General features: G+C 40.6%; 1 protein-coding gene across 1 annotated transcript in view; it reads left to right on the forward strand.

The window, feature by feature from the left end:
• Positions 1-14,063, forward strand: part of PNLIPRP3 (pancreatic lipase related protein 3) — a 68,380-nt gene extending 54,317 nt beyond the window's left edge. The window contains exons 8-14 of the mRNA XM_049646021.1: positions 1,753-1,872; positions 1,956-2,078; positions 5,174-5,292; positions 8,309-8,441; positions 10,235-10,346; positions 12,692-12,859; positions 13,116-14,063. Of these exons, the coding sequence (XP_049501978.1) occupies positions 1,753-1,872; positions 1,956-2,078; positions 5,174-5,292; positions 8,309-8,441; positions 10,235-10,346; positions 12,692-12,859; positions 13,116-13,197 (857 nt within the window). The 3' untranslated portion in view covers positions 13,198-14,063. The remainder of the gene's footprint in view (positions 1-1,752; positions 1,873-1,955; positions 2,079-5,173; positions 5,293-8,308; positions 8,442-10,234; positions 10,347-12,691; positions 12,860-13,115) is intronic.
• Positions 14,064-14,582: the final 519 nt, after the last annotated feature.

Consider the following 14,582-nt stretch of genomic DNA (forward strand, 5'->3'; position numbering starts at 1 on the left):
AGAGAGAACCTCAAGCAGGCTCCATGCTGTCAGCGCAGAGCCCAAAGCAGGGCTTGATCCCATGAACCGAGAGATCATGACCTGAGCCAAAATCAAGAGTCTGACGCGTAACCTACCGAGCCACCCGCGTGCCCCTAAATGATAGATTTTAAGACACCCGTAAGTTGAATCTTCTGTTGCCTTTCCTCCAGAGACACGCTAGAACCAAAAATCCAGGATCCTCTCTTCCCTGCTATTTGCCTGTCCTCCAATCGATAGAGTCTGAAGTGTGTCTGCTATATTTGGATACATCTCTACAGGGCTCTTGACTCCATCAGAAGTTTGTAACTAACCAGTGATTGTACACTAAACACACAGACAGCCAGACAGACTTCCTAAAGTTGAAGGTTGATTATGAGGCAGGTAAATGCTGCTGTGTCCCAGGAGTGTGGTGTGCAAACATTCACTTCCCACTCGTGCCACATGTCCACAGGGGGCTGTGCTCTGGGGTCCTCTCCAATCTAGGATCCAGTCTCCACTTCACAGCAAAAAGATTTTGCTAAAATATAGATAGATCTCTCCTGTCGCAAACTTGTGAGAGCTTCCCATTGCCAACCAGATCACGTCCAAACCCTTTCCCATGGTTCCGGTTACATCCGGCTCCTGCTTATAGTGCTGTCTTCATCTTTCACCCAGTTCTAAAGCTCTGCACACCAGCCTCAAAATCCGGTTCACTATATAGTTTCCCAGATGTGCTTAACTGCCTCACCTGGAGGCCATGGAGAGTCTCTTTCTTACCCCCGGAGGTCTGCTGACCCCTCTTTGCCCTGGCAGACTCTTCCGGGCCCTCAGACCTCTGCTTGTATTTCCCATCTCCAGCAGAAGAAGCATGCCCCAATTTCCCAAGACTGGTTTACATGTCACTTCCCTGTGCTTGCAAAAGACCAATGCTCATCTCTGTCTCTGCACTGAGCGGATTGGGGTGCCTTCCTCACCAGATGGAAAAATCCTTGAGGACAAGGCTAGGCCTCATTCCTTGCATCCAAGTGCTAAACCTGGCACATATTAAGTGCTCGATAAATAATTGTCAGATGTGTAAATGAGTAGGTATGTGAATGGTCATAACATCTTAGGGACCTCTAGATATCTTTCCTTTATCTTTATTAGACATTTGAACAGGAGACGGTGGGCTGAGGGTATAGACACCTGGGCTCTTAGTCTATTTTGCCTCCAATGTATGGTGACCTTGTCAAGTCACTGCACTTTCCTGGACGTCAAGCTTTTCATTTGTGATATAATGAAGTGAAACTAAGTGAGCCATAGCTGAAAACTAGGATTCTGTTACTTTAAGTGTGTGGCTTTGTAGATTCACGTTTACGCATTGAAGAGCTCTTATCTTTTATTTTTGTTTTTACGTACAGATGTTGCTTTTGAGATCATCCGCAATCCATAAGTTTAATTATGAATATGGTAGTCTCTGTACAGACCCAGAATAGCCTCTTTGATTTTTCTGACTTTATTGGCTATGTTGCCATTGACTAGATACAGCCCTTCTTGTATATAGGAATCTGGTATTGTAATATATAGACACCTGCATTTATATACTCAATCTGTATATCTATACTTTGCCTTGGGTGGTGTTTGACCTATTCATTCCTATTCCTTATAGGAATGAATACCTTGCCTTTATCATCTGTACTTCCAAAAGAACACTATCAGTATCCTCTTGTATAGAACATGTTTTGGCTTAAAAGACATTATGCTTTCTCCCAGGGTTGGACCCAGCTGGGCCATATTTCCACAACACTCCGAATGAAGTTAGGCTGGACCCTTCAGATGCCAACTTTGTTGATGTTATTCATACAAATGCAGTTCGCTTACTCTTTGAGTTTGGTAAGTTTTTAACACAAACAGAAACTACACTGAAGCGTGGAAGAGAATTTTAGAAGCACTTATCCTGCTTTTAACGATTTCAGGTGCTGGGACTATTAATGCTTGTGGTCACCTTGACTTTTACCCAAATGGAGGGAAGCACATGCCAGGATGTGAAGACTTAATTACACCTTTGTTTAGCTTTGATTTCAATGCTTATAAGGAAGGTAAATACTTTCTAAACTATGAAGCTGGCTATTATATATTCAGCTCCCTCCACACCCTTTTGCACATAATATACTATAAAAACACACTTTCGTGCAAAACACAGTCACATGTATGAAGCTCCCACCGGTTGTGAGATCTGCAAGATCGGTGTCTGTGTCTTAGTTATCTTCACATCCCCAGGTCCTATCAGAATATCGCACATATTGTAGGCACTCAGTATAAACAGGGAGGATGTGCTCATTCATTTAACAAATATGTATTGAGAGTGCCTACTATGTGCCAGGCATTATTCCAGGAGCAGCAGATGTAGGAGTGAATACAAAACACAAAAACCCCTCCCTGATGGAGCTAATATTCTAATTTGCTAGAAAAACAAATAACAGAGTAAGGAGACAAAGCAAAGCATAGAATAGAATATGAGGTGTGGGTGATAGTAGAGGTTGAGTGGGGAGAGGAGATTCTTGATAGGGTGGCCAGGGAGTCCTTACTGACAAGATGGCCTAAAGGAGTTAGCCATGTGGATACCCGGGAGAAAGGCATTCGAGGCCAATGGGTAGGAGGCAGCAAGTGCAAAGGGCCTGCGGTAGGGGCCTGCCTGGGAAGTTCATGGCAGTGAGGAGCCTACTGTGGTTGGCGTAAATTGAAAGAGGAGAATAGTAGGCATGAGGTTGGAAAAGGAACAGGGGCAGAGGGAGATAATGCAGGGCTTTATAAACCATAGTAAAGGTTTCAGCTTTTACTCAATTGAGTTGGGAGCCATGGGAGGATTTTGAGCAGAGGAGAGATACGGTTTGACTTACTTTTTAACAGAATCACTATCGATCCACAATTTAAATTAATCACAAATTAAACAAATAGTATTTAGCCCTTTATAGTAGTTTCCAGTAACAATAATACCTATAGAGCTCTTGGTAATAAGGCACCAAAAATTATTATTTGGGGATTTCATTTTTCTCTATATCTACATATTACCATCATGTAAATAATGAAACATATCATACAATAATATATAAAATACACGATAGTAGAATGTATGATGATGTGATAATAAATGGATTACCCTAAATCTCACTATCTGATTCCATGTGGTCAGAATATCTAGATGATTTAATTATTTCAACTTCCAGTTGGCTGGTGTAGTGGAAAGAGACACAGATATGACACTGAGAGTAGCTTGAATTTCCTCTTCTCTAGAGACAACTTTCAAAGTTTTAATATCTGTTCAGAAAAATAAACGTGATTAGAAGTCTGTTTGCAATGCCTTCTGAAGGAAAGAAACAAGTAGTGAATTACAGATACTCAAAATGAGAAAGCCAATTCCATCTAGAAGAGAGAAGCAAAATTCATTGAAATAAGGCCTATTATAAAAATTATTTGTCTTCTTATTTTCCACATTATGACTTAAAACCCTTTCTATTAGGATAAAATATAGATCATAATATTTCTTTATGTAAGTATATACATACACAGGACATTTGAAATTCTGTAAAGAATTAATTCAAGTAAAATACATTGATCACAAGCTATCATTTTAAGACATCATAAAATTCCCTACAACTTTATTTAAGTATGTGTATCATTCATGTTATGATTTAGAAGAGTTTGAAGATATTAAGATATTCTATTTTACATTTGTTACTAAGAAACCATTTACTTTTAAAATTTGTATTTTCCTATATGCTAGTGAACCATCTGGTCTAAATCACAATTATAAACATAAATCTGAACACAAAAAGGCCTGATGTAAGAGAAGTCCTTGTTAAAATATATATATATAATGCCAATTATTGATCTCTGCTTTCTGAAATTACCCTGTCTCAATTATCTATTGCATGATAAACCATAATGGCTTCAAAGAACAATGGTTTTATTGCCCATTGTTCTGAGGGTCAAGATTCAGGCAGAGCTCTGCAGAGACTTTGCTTTGTGATGCGAGTCATGTGATTGCATCCAGTTGGGGGCTGCACTAGGTGGGAAGGTCCAACATGGTCTTCCATTATCTGGGGTCTTGGTACTGGTTTGTCTCAAGTGGTCTCTTATCCTTCAGGGCCTTTCTTCCCAGCCAATTAACCAGGATTGCTTAACATAAAAACTGGGTTCTAAGAAAGCAAAAGTGGATTCTAGAAAGCCTCTTAAGACTGAGAACCTGAACTTGCACAGGTCAATTTCTCCATGTTTCTGTTGGTCCAAGCAAATCACAAGATTAGCTAGTAATCCAGGGTGGGGAGAGTGTGTGAAAAAAAAAAAACGGCTCCTTGTTCTTGAAAGGAAGAATGGTAACCTGATACTGCAAAGGGGTGAGGACCTAAAAAAAGAGTGACTCATTGGAGGCCTCTATTGTAGTATAATGATCTACCACACATACTAAAACAAAATCTAACTTCTCAAAGGTCAGCCAAGCTGTGTAGAAGAATGGTCCATGCCAGACATGTTGCTGTACAAGATAAAGAGCATAAATGACTAGAATACTATGATAACTTCAGAATGCACAAATGTATTTAGGTATGCCTCATTATTGCAACAATCTTAACTATTAGTGGCGATAATGTCATGCCTGACAATGACAAAACTAATTTGTCCTTAGCATTCTTTATAATACCTCTTACCTATCACACCTGGAAGGTCAGCTGAAGCTGTGCACCGGTTAATGTTGCTGTTGCTGGCTGTTTTGTGATTGAACAGGAGGGAGTTCAGCCGTCCTGCAGAAACAGAGAGAGAGAGGCAGAGAAGTAATGGGTCTAAGGTAGAGACGCTGTGTGCACAAGAATACTTAAAGCTCTAAGTCAAAGATCCGGGAGGCATTGAAGATATTAGTATCCAAACACAGAGTCATCTGTGGTTGCATGTGTTTATTTACCCTGCTTGAATGTCCCTTGAGATCCACACAAATAATTCTTTGATACAAAGAAAATGATACGTAACATTGATAAATATTGTGCAATATACAAGCCTGCATACAAGATCTGGCTCTCTAGACTTCCCAAGTCAATAATCTGTTTTTTTTTTTAAGTTACTTTTCTAAGAAATGGTTCACACGATCAGCTATCAGTTCATCAGTTTACTGCTATCTATTAATTGGAAATTGTCTTCACAGAAGTGGCTTCCTTCTTTGATTGCAACCATGCCCGAAGTCATCGCTTTTATATTGAAAGCATCCTCAATCCTGATGCATTTATTGCTTATCCTTGTAGATCCTACAGATCTTTTAAAGCGGTAAGTAAAGCATTTTGTAGTGCAACTTAATTAGCAAGTCGGTTTTTGAAGCACGATCAGCCAACTAAAAATTAGTGCTTTGAGTATGTGGCAAAAAATGCATCTGCCATTTGGGGAAATAATAGGTTCTTTCTCTGTGCAGAGTACTGAACAGTAGCTGGGTTGCTAAAGGGCTTAAATAACTAAACCAACCATTTGTATTCTGGTTGTTTCAGCTCTTTTGAAGATTATATCCAGTTTTGCGTTTGGGGCCATTTGTTATGCGGTAATTAGATGCTACTGCGTAACAGACGTAAGTTCAGGGCAAAAATTTTTCTGTGTCTATATTTTAAATGTCATCTTCAAAGATGCCCTGAGAAGGCTGAACCAATCAATAGCTACAACGAAATATGTTACTATTTACTTGGAACGTGAAAATTATTTTATTAAAATTTAATTATTTATACAGAGCAGAACTAAGGCACAGATAGCTCACAGGAGCTCCACACAGATCAATAAGGGGACAAAATACCAAATCTGATTTTGCTCGAGTCATAAAGTGCACAGTGCCAGATCTGAGCTCAATGTATTTTTCATTTGGTTATCACTATGAGAAGGAGAAAGAAAATCTATTTTGTAGTGAAAAGTGGAAAAGATTTTCCTTCTGATGCTTTAGAGACCTAAACTCCCTGTTTTATCACGGTAGAAAAATGTGGGGTTTCCAGCTGAAGCTTATGGTAAGTAATAGCACTTTGTGAATAAGTGCAGTGTTTAGACAGGAATAAGCCTTTCCCTGCTCTTACAGAGCGAGGTGACTGGATGCCCTCAGGCCACCTTCTCTGTCTCCCCAGCCGGTTCTTGCTCATGGCATGCCCAAGAACTGCCATGCTCAGGAAGCTTGCCAGCCAAACACTGGCGTTTCCCCAGGAACCTCGTTCTACCCCACCTCCTCAACCTTCCGGCCCCAGATGCTGCTCTGAGTGGCTGAAGGGATCTTGGCATTTACTATATGAAGGCAGGTGGAAGAGGCCCTCGGCGTCACAGTATATTCAGAGATAATGGGGTGCAATCTGTGAGATTAGAGAAATTGAGGCTCTTGTGCCACATGGTTGCTAATTATGGCTACAAACTAGAGAACAGGGAGTCAATGTCCTTGACCCGTTTTATTGTGCTTCTAACCAGTCATAAAAAGGAAGTGAAATGAAATGAAATAAAATAAATAGAACAGAATAAAATAGAGCAAAATAAAATAGAATAAAACAAAAGAAATTAAAATAAAATTGAATAAAATAGAATAGAATAGAATAGAATAGAATAAACAGGAATTCTAGTACGAGGCTATGTGGTTCACAGTCTTGCTCCATCACTTATTAGACACACGACATTGGATGAATTAAATTTAACTTCTGTGCACTTCAGTTTCTTCATCTGTTAAACAGGGAGACTAAAAGCACCATAACAACAAAGGGAACTTGTAAGGATTAATTGAGTTAAATGCACATAAAGTGCTTAAAAAGTGCCTGACACGTGGTAAGCTCTTAATAAATAGGAGCTCATTTATTATTGTTAGAATGTTTCTTCATTAAAATAGAGTTTTACATGGGATATTTTACGATCATCTTAACCTAAATGTCCATGGTTTATAAATCTGAACGTTCGAATCCTAAAATAACAAATAAAAAACTTGAAACACCGCTATGCAGATTTTTTCAAGTTAACATTTTGTCAGTTTTGCTTTAGATTTCAAAATGTACAGATAAAATTGAACTACCTAACATTCCCTTCACGCCGTGTTTGAAGTGTTTGAAGTGAATCCGATATTCTATCAAATAAATAGTATTATACTGTATCTTTCTGGATTTGCTTTTTTTGTTAAATTTTATAAATTTGAGATCGAGGGGCACCTGGGTGGCTCAGTCGATTGGGCACCTGGCTTCGGATCAGGCCGTGATCTCATGGTTCATGAGTTGGAGCCCTGCACTGGGCTCACCGTTGTCAGCACAGAGCCCGCCTAGGATCCTCTGTCCCCTTGTCTCTCTGCCCCTCACCCGTGTGTACATGATGCCTGTGCTCTCGCTCTCTCTCTCTCTCTCTCTCAAAAATAAATAAACATTAAAAATTGTTTAAAATAAAATAAAATAAATTTGAGATCTCCACTGATATATGTAGATCTAATGTATTTATTTCAGAGAAATCAACCACAATTTGTTTATTCATTCCCCTACTAATGGGCATTTTGGTTGTTTCCAGTTTTTGTTATTAAAAGCAACTTGTAGTAAGCACTTCTGTATGTCTGCTAGTGTGTGTGTGTAGAAGTCTCTTTATGGAAGGTAATACAAGCGAAATCGTCAAAGCGTATGTGCATTCCTGTCTTTATTAGACATTATCAGTCAATTTATATTCCCCACAGGAGCAAATGAGAATCCCACACTCCATGTCTTCACCACTACTTGATATCGCCAATTTTTTTTAATTTTTGCAAATCTGCTGAGTATGAGATTGTATGTTGATTTCATTAGCACGTCCCTGACACCTAGTAAGACTGAGCATAGTTATTGACTATTTGACTTCCCTCTTCTATGGCTTGTCTGTTCATATCACTTATTTATGTTTCTAATAGGCCATTTTTTTTCCCTCTGTTACTTTTGTTTTCCTTGGTTTTGTTTTTGCAAACGGGATGGCCTATTAGGCAACTTAGTCATTTTTTTTCAGATGTTTATTTTTGAGAGAGAAAGGGCATGTGCGTGAGGGGGAGGAGCAGAGAGAGGGGGACAGAGGATCTGAAGCAGGTTCCGTGCTGACAGCAGAGAGCCCCATGCCGGGCTCGAACTCACAAACTGGGAGATCATGACTTAAGCTGAAGTTTGACGCTTAATCGACTGAGCCACCCTGGCATCCCAACAGCTTAGTCATTTTGAAATGCATATGCTTTAGTTAAATTTCAAAGATTTATCATAGTTTAATAATATATTAGGAGTTTATTGAAGGTCAACGTTGCTAATTACATTTCTAACTACCTCTTATTTTCTGTCACCAGGGAAATTGCTTCCATTGTCCCAAAGAAGGCTGCCCAACAATGGGTCATTTTGCTGATAGATCTCACCTCAAAAGCATGCAGCCTAATAGATCGTATTATTTTTTAAACACAGGCACTCTTTCCCCATTTGCCCGTAAGTATTGTAGCTCAGTTCTATTGTAATGCTTCAAGGTACTTATCTTTAAAAATTCAACAGTTTTTACTGAGTGTCTACTAAATAACTGGGCACTGGGCCAGACTCCAAGGATGCAGTGAGGAGACTAGTGGGGAGTTTCAATCCCGAATAATAAACGCGGTGGGAGACACGCAAGGGAGGAACTTCCACAACCACGTCAAGGGAGCTTTCTGAGGGAAGGTGATTTCTAAGCTGACTCCTGAAAGATGAGTAAGAGAGAGAAGGAAATGGGAGCGTTCCAGTAGGAAGGAAGTACACATTTCAGTGCCATGAGGTGAGAGAGAACTAAATCAGAAAGAAGATTCCCCCAACAGGACTGGAGAGACCAGGAGGACAGTAATATGAGATGAGGCAAGAGAAATAAATTAAGTCAGGTAATGAAATCGCGTGCCGTGTGGGAAGTTTGGACTTCATCTACGAACTAATGGAAAGCCACCGAAGGTGTTAAGATGATCGGATTGGTTTCTTAAAAGATGATTCTCGTTGCTGCATGGATTAGAGGGACACAAGATGGAAGCAGAATGACCTGTTAGAACGAGCGTTGCCTCACCACCATGTGAAGGGATGGATGTGTTCACTAACCGGAGAGTGGTGATCATTTCACAAGATATGTATATCATTCTGTGCATATCACACTGGACACTTACACAGTGCTATAGGTCAGTTACGTCTCAGTAAAGCTGGACAGAAAGGTAGGAGAAGCGGAGAGAGTACAGAGATGGTTGGGAGGCAGAAGCAAAAATGGGACTTGGTGAATGGATTTGAGGGATGCAGAAAGTCAAGAAGTCAAGGATGACTCTGACTAGCTGGATGAAGGTTTTGAGAGGTGGGAGCGTGTGCGCCCGGGGGGCAGTCAGAGGTATGGGACACGGAAGATGCATCACCGAAAACACTAAAAGGTCAGATGAGAGGGGGGCCCAAAGGGCTCATGGGGTGAAGCCCCACTGCTGTCACTGGGAACATGGGGCGAGCGGTCTCAGTGGAGACGTGACAGTGAGATGGGCTGAGGAGGGAAGGACAACTCTGGCAACCGTGAACGCGGGAACTGAAAGTTCTCTCTTGTAGGTTTTTTTCCCCTTTCAGACATTTTCAAACAATTTTTGGAAGAATTACATTTTTTTCAACGTGTTGTTAAACATACAACCATTTCAGGATTCGCAATGAAAGATCTGTTTCGTTCTAGATTTTTTAAAAAGTCACCCTTGGCCACTTGCAAGGGATTTATTCTGCTGGCAGGCTTTGTACTGCCCCAGACCTGCGTTAACCCGGCATTCTGAGCACAGAGCCCTGCGGGAGAGGAAGGAAGGCTCACTTTGCTTCTCAATATAAAAGCACAGACCCTCTTGCCCAATAGGCATTCTAGATTTGTTCTGGAGCAGTTGCCAGACCATGGCCAATAAAAACCTGGTTGTGCAAAGCATACGTGCTGCAGAATACAAATGTAATAGACGAAAGGAAATACCCATATCCGTTTTAAAAAGACATAAAAATGCCTCGAAAATTAAAGAATTTTCTTGAAAGAATGTCATTCCACTATTTACTTTTGTAAAATGAAAATATGCACATTTATATGTATTTTAAAGGCAGTGTTTCACCCAATTCACTCAAGTTATATAAAGTTGTCTTTTTTCGTGAACATGAACAGCCTCGTTCAAGGCTGAGAGTTGAGTTCACATCCATGTGCTCTGAAGGTCATGCTTTTCTCATGTTTTCACCTCTCCATTTTCTCTCTCTTTTTTTTAAATTTCCAGGTTGGAGTCACAAATTATCTGTCAGACTCGACGGAAACAATGTCACCCAAGGGAGCATGTTTCTCCGTGTAGGTGGAACCACTGGGAAAACAGGGGCATTTGTGATAGCCAGGTAGGCCAGGGCCAAGGGCGAGGAAGCGGCAGGTGGCACAGCACTGAGCATTTGGTCAGACTGGCTCGTTTGGCAGCTCGGTCTTTTCCTAGAGCAGAACACCACATGGCTGGCAGGCCACATTTGCCTTTTCTTTCCACTTCATGTTTTCCAGGCATAAAATAGAAATCATGGTATCCGTGGCTCCAACTACAAACAGAAAATGTTAGAAAATGATGGCAGATGCAGACAATAAAGCAAGTGGACTATAAACAAGATATATTGTTAATTCAGTCCATTAATATCATATAGATTTGAGCATATGTTTTTGCTTGTGTAGATTCAACCTACTTTTGGAATAAGACATTTATATATAAATTGCCAGATTGCTAAGAAGCTGAGTAGTATCCACAGATATAGGACATGTGTTGGAATAGTCAAAGGCGGGAATAATTCGGTAGAGACGTTCACTGTGTACCTTTGGCTGAAGTCCCCTTTTATCCGGAGTTTTCCTAAATCTTTCCTTTGGTGAACCTTAGCATTTTTGCGTAACATATTTCACTTTTGTCGTTTAATTCTGTAATCCATTTCTGAATTAACATTATGCACGCCAATTAGATGCTACCTTTTGGTAAACCAATCAATGGATTCGATTTTTGCCTCTACGCTTTCCATCATCTTCAAATAGTGGGCAGAGGTATGAAAAACACAGATTTTATGGTTACTTGTCAGTCGAAGGATGCAACAGATTAATCGCTCTGGCAATCTGTGCACATCATCTTGCCTCAGTGCTGCTGCTTGTACATATGGGTTCAGTTGGTGGTCATCTGGATCCTGGCCAATGCACAGGCTCCAGCCCACCCTTCGAACCCTGTCTCCCACCATTTGACTTTGTTCATCTTCAGCTCAGCCACATTACCCTGATTGCACTCCCCAGCATTGACTAGATCCCACCCTTTCCTCCCTTCCTGACTTCACCCATGCTGTTCCTTTCTTCCAAATACCCTTCCCTGTCTTAGCATATCTCATTTCTGCCTGTTCTTCATGTCTGCATTAAGCAGTCCTCTGAGAGCAGTTCAATACAATCACGTGCCTGTGGCTCTGAGGCCCAACGAATATTGCCTAACACTGGACAGTTTGAGCTCTGCAGAGAGGCACCTGACCCGGGGCAGGTAGGGACAGATAGGTGTTCTTGCCCCCTTAAAAACGCATAAGAATATTTGGACATCTCTGCGTTTCTTTTGCAAAAATCTAAAGAAGCTACTTGTCATCTTGTGGCATAGGCACCCGATCCTCTTTTAAGGATAATTCAGCATTTCTGGTTCACAGTAGATGTCTCACCTTGAAACGCAGTCAGTTAAATGCATTTGCATGGTACCTATTCCTATGTTTCAGTCAAGTGCCAAGAGTCTGGCCCCTCCCTGTGGATTATATTTTAGTCATCGGGGCTTCTAATGACGCTGTTATGAAGGAATGGATGGTAGGTTCACACTGAGTGAAGGCAGTTCAGGGGCAACAGGAAGATTATCCTTAAGAATTCGGAAGAAAAGCTGCCTCCTGATAATTAAAGCAATTAATTCTACATGAAATGGAGTAAGACAGGCCTTAGGAATAGAACCATTCATTCATTTACTCAACAAACAAACCTTTGAATGCCCACTGTGTGCCAGGAATTGTTCTGATGGCTAAGGATACAGCCATAGGTCCTATTCTTGTGGAACCTATCTTCCAGTTAGAGGAGATAGGCATTACAATGAAATTAACAAAGGAAGAGGGAAACAACAGGAATGAGGAAATCTCATCTGGTCTAATTTGGGCTTGGATTAGGTATGCCCTATGCCTCAAAATAATCCACCTCTCTCTCTTCTATGGCCGTGTTCAGCAAAACATCTTTTGATGACTGTTTGGTTACCTGATTCTTTTTATCCAGATAAAGAAGTTACCAGGGAAAGAGTTGGAATACTAGTAAAGAGAAAGCACTTCCCCACTGTGAACTGGATAGATCAGATTTCTGTGAATTTAGCTCCTCCTTGACAGTTTGATCATTTCCTGGGGTCAATAAAATCTGGTTCCTGATACTATAAAGCCAAGACCAGACCTTTCATTGTAGAAACCCCATCAAGATAATGCCTCTCCAGGCATCCCCCAACATGAACTAGTCAAGCCTCCCTTTTACCTCACCCTTGTTTCAAGCTTCATAACCATGCTATTCTATGATGCTTATCAATATGAACGAAAAGAATAAATCTCCTACAAGCAAATGCCAGCAAATGCAACTTTCTCTTTCATGGTACCACAGATGTTCTTTGACTACACCATCAAGAATACCCAAGGCAAGCTTTTGAGTCTAATTTTTCTGTTTACAGTGGAACACTTAAGCCAGGCATGACTTATACAAAATTAATTGACACAGACGTTAATGTTGGAAATGTTACCAATATCGAGTTCTTTTGGAAGGAACTTTTGTTTGGACACTCTCAGAATAAGTTGGGGGCAGAAATGGTGATAGATATATCTGGAAAATATGGATACGAGTAAGTATTACTTTTTCCTTTTTTAAAAATTTTAGTGGTATCGAAAACCTACATATAATTTGAAATTTGCAACCAGCCTACAAATTTGTATATCTTGAAATTTTATAATTAAAAAAAGTAAATTATTTAAGAAACCAATATTATATTTGCAAAAGTGTTTACAAAATAATAATTGCTCATTAAATTAGATCTCCCATGTCTCTCTTTCCCACTAGACTCATATTAATATCCTTTTTTTTCTCGTAAAATTTTTCAGATCTACTTTCTGTAGCCAGGACATTATGGGACCCAATATTGCTCAGATCCTGAAGCCATGCCAATCTCAGATACAGTCTTGATGGATTTACTTAATGGGAGCAGTGAAAGAAAGAATCTCCTTCTAGCTGGTATCCGAACCAAACTTGGCCTTTGTGAATGACATAGACAAGTACAGTTGTTGTTGCTTTTTATATAGAATTTTTTTCTCACTGATAAACTTTGTAAGTGCCTTAAAAACAGACTGAGTCCTAGGACAGGGTATGGTATGGTAATCTGAAGGAATCTGAGTATCAGTGACAAAATAAAGCTGTGTGGGAATTTCCCTGAATGAGAAGAGGAGAGGCCCAAGTGTGCTGGAATAAATTCACTGGGCAAAAGCGAGACTCTGGTTGAGTATTTGAAGTACGTTTTGAGTATTTCCGGGTCAAATAATCATTGTTCTAAAATGATTTAAAGAATATTTATTCTGTTGTTAAATCTTGCTAAGACAAATTATGACTATAGTTCATGATATATAGTGATGATAACCCTGTGGGTTAATATGCTTATGTATTAATAATGAAAACCGATGAGAGTACATTAGTATTTCCAAGTTGTTCCTTGGTCTTCAGGTGTATGTAAAGTAAACGAGATTTGGGGGGCCTATCTGTGATGTGTACACCAGTTAGCAATAGGCCCTGAGGATCATCAGCCCCTTCTCTAGAAGCTTCCCTGCCAGGGGAGAATTACTCCTCTCTGGGCCTTGTAAGTTCCATAGCAAAATTGCATTTAACCTAAAGGCAGCATTTCACTTGTAAAGCACTTGACCATCCCTTTGTGTTTGCAATAAAGTACTGTAATATTTAAATGTACCAATTTTTTAAAAAAATTCCTTCCATCTTTTGTAATTCAGTTGTCCTTATCCATGGCAAATGACAGATGAACGTTTTTATTTGCTCTGTTTTCTAATGGGTTCAGTGGTTAGCCCGCAGCACTCTACGGTTGTTAAATGTTGTTAAACATTTGTTATGTGGTTAAAAAGAAATGGTGACAGATCCTCTGCAGAAGTTTTCTTGATTCTCCTTGATGCCTTAATGCCAAGTCAACCTCGAGAAGAGGCCCCCGGATGTACTTAAACTTGTGTTGGGGCAGACAGTAGAGAACAAAATGGGGTGGCTCTTTCCCACTGTGCAAATAGGAGCTAGCCGACTGATGGGAGCCCAAGACTCGCTGGAAGGAGGGAAGGAGCTGCAGACACATTTGGCAGGGTCGGGTCTGGTCGATCAACTGCTCTCTGGTGGGCGTGTCAGCCCCAGGCCTTGGCCGGTGCAGGAGCAGGACGGCCATGCGCAGCCCCATGGGAGAGTCCGAGCCCTCCTAACACTGTGGCAGACCCAGCACACCTTGGCAACCTGGCGGTAGAGTCTGCCCCCTGGCTCTGGGGACAAGAAACCTTCCTGTGAAAGCAGCTGTCCTGAGCCTGCGC

This window comes from Panthera uncia, chromosome D2 (genome assembly GCF_023721935.1).
Source record: "Panthera uncia isolate 11264 chromosome D2, Puncia_PCG_1.0, whole genome shotgun sequence".
In the NCBI taxonomy this organism is placed as follows: Eukaryota; Metazoa; Chordata; class Mammalia; order Carnivora; family Felidae; genus Panthera; species Panthera uncia.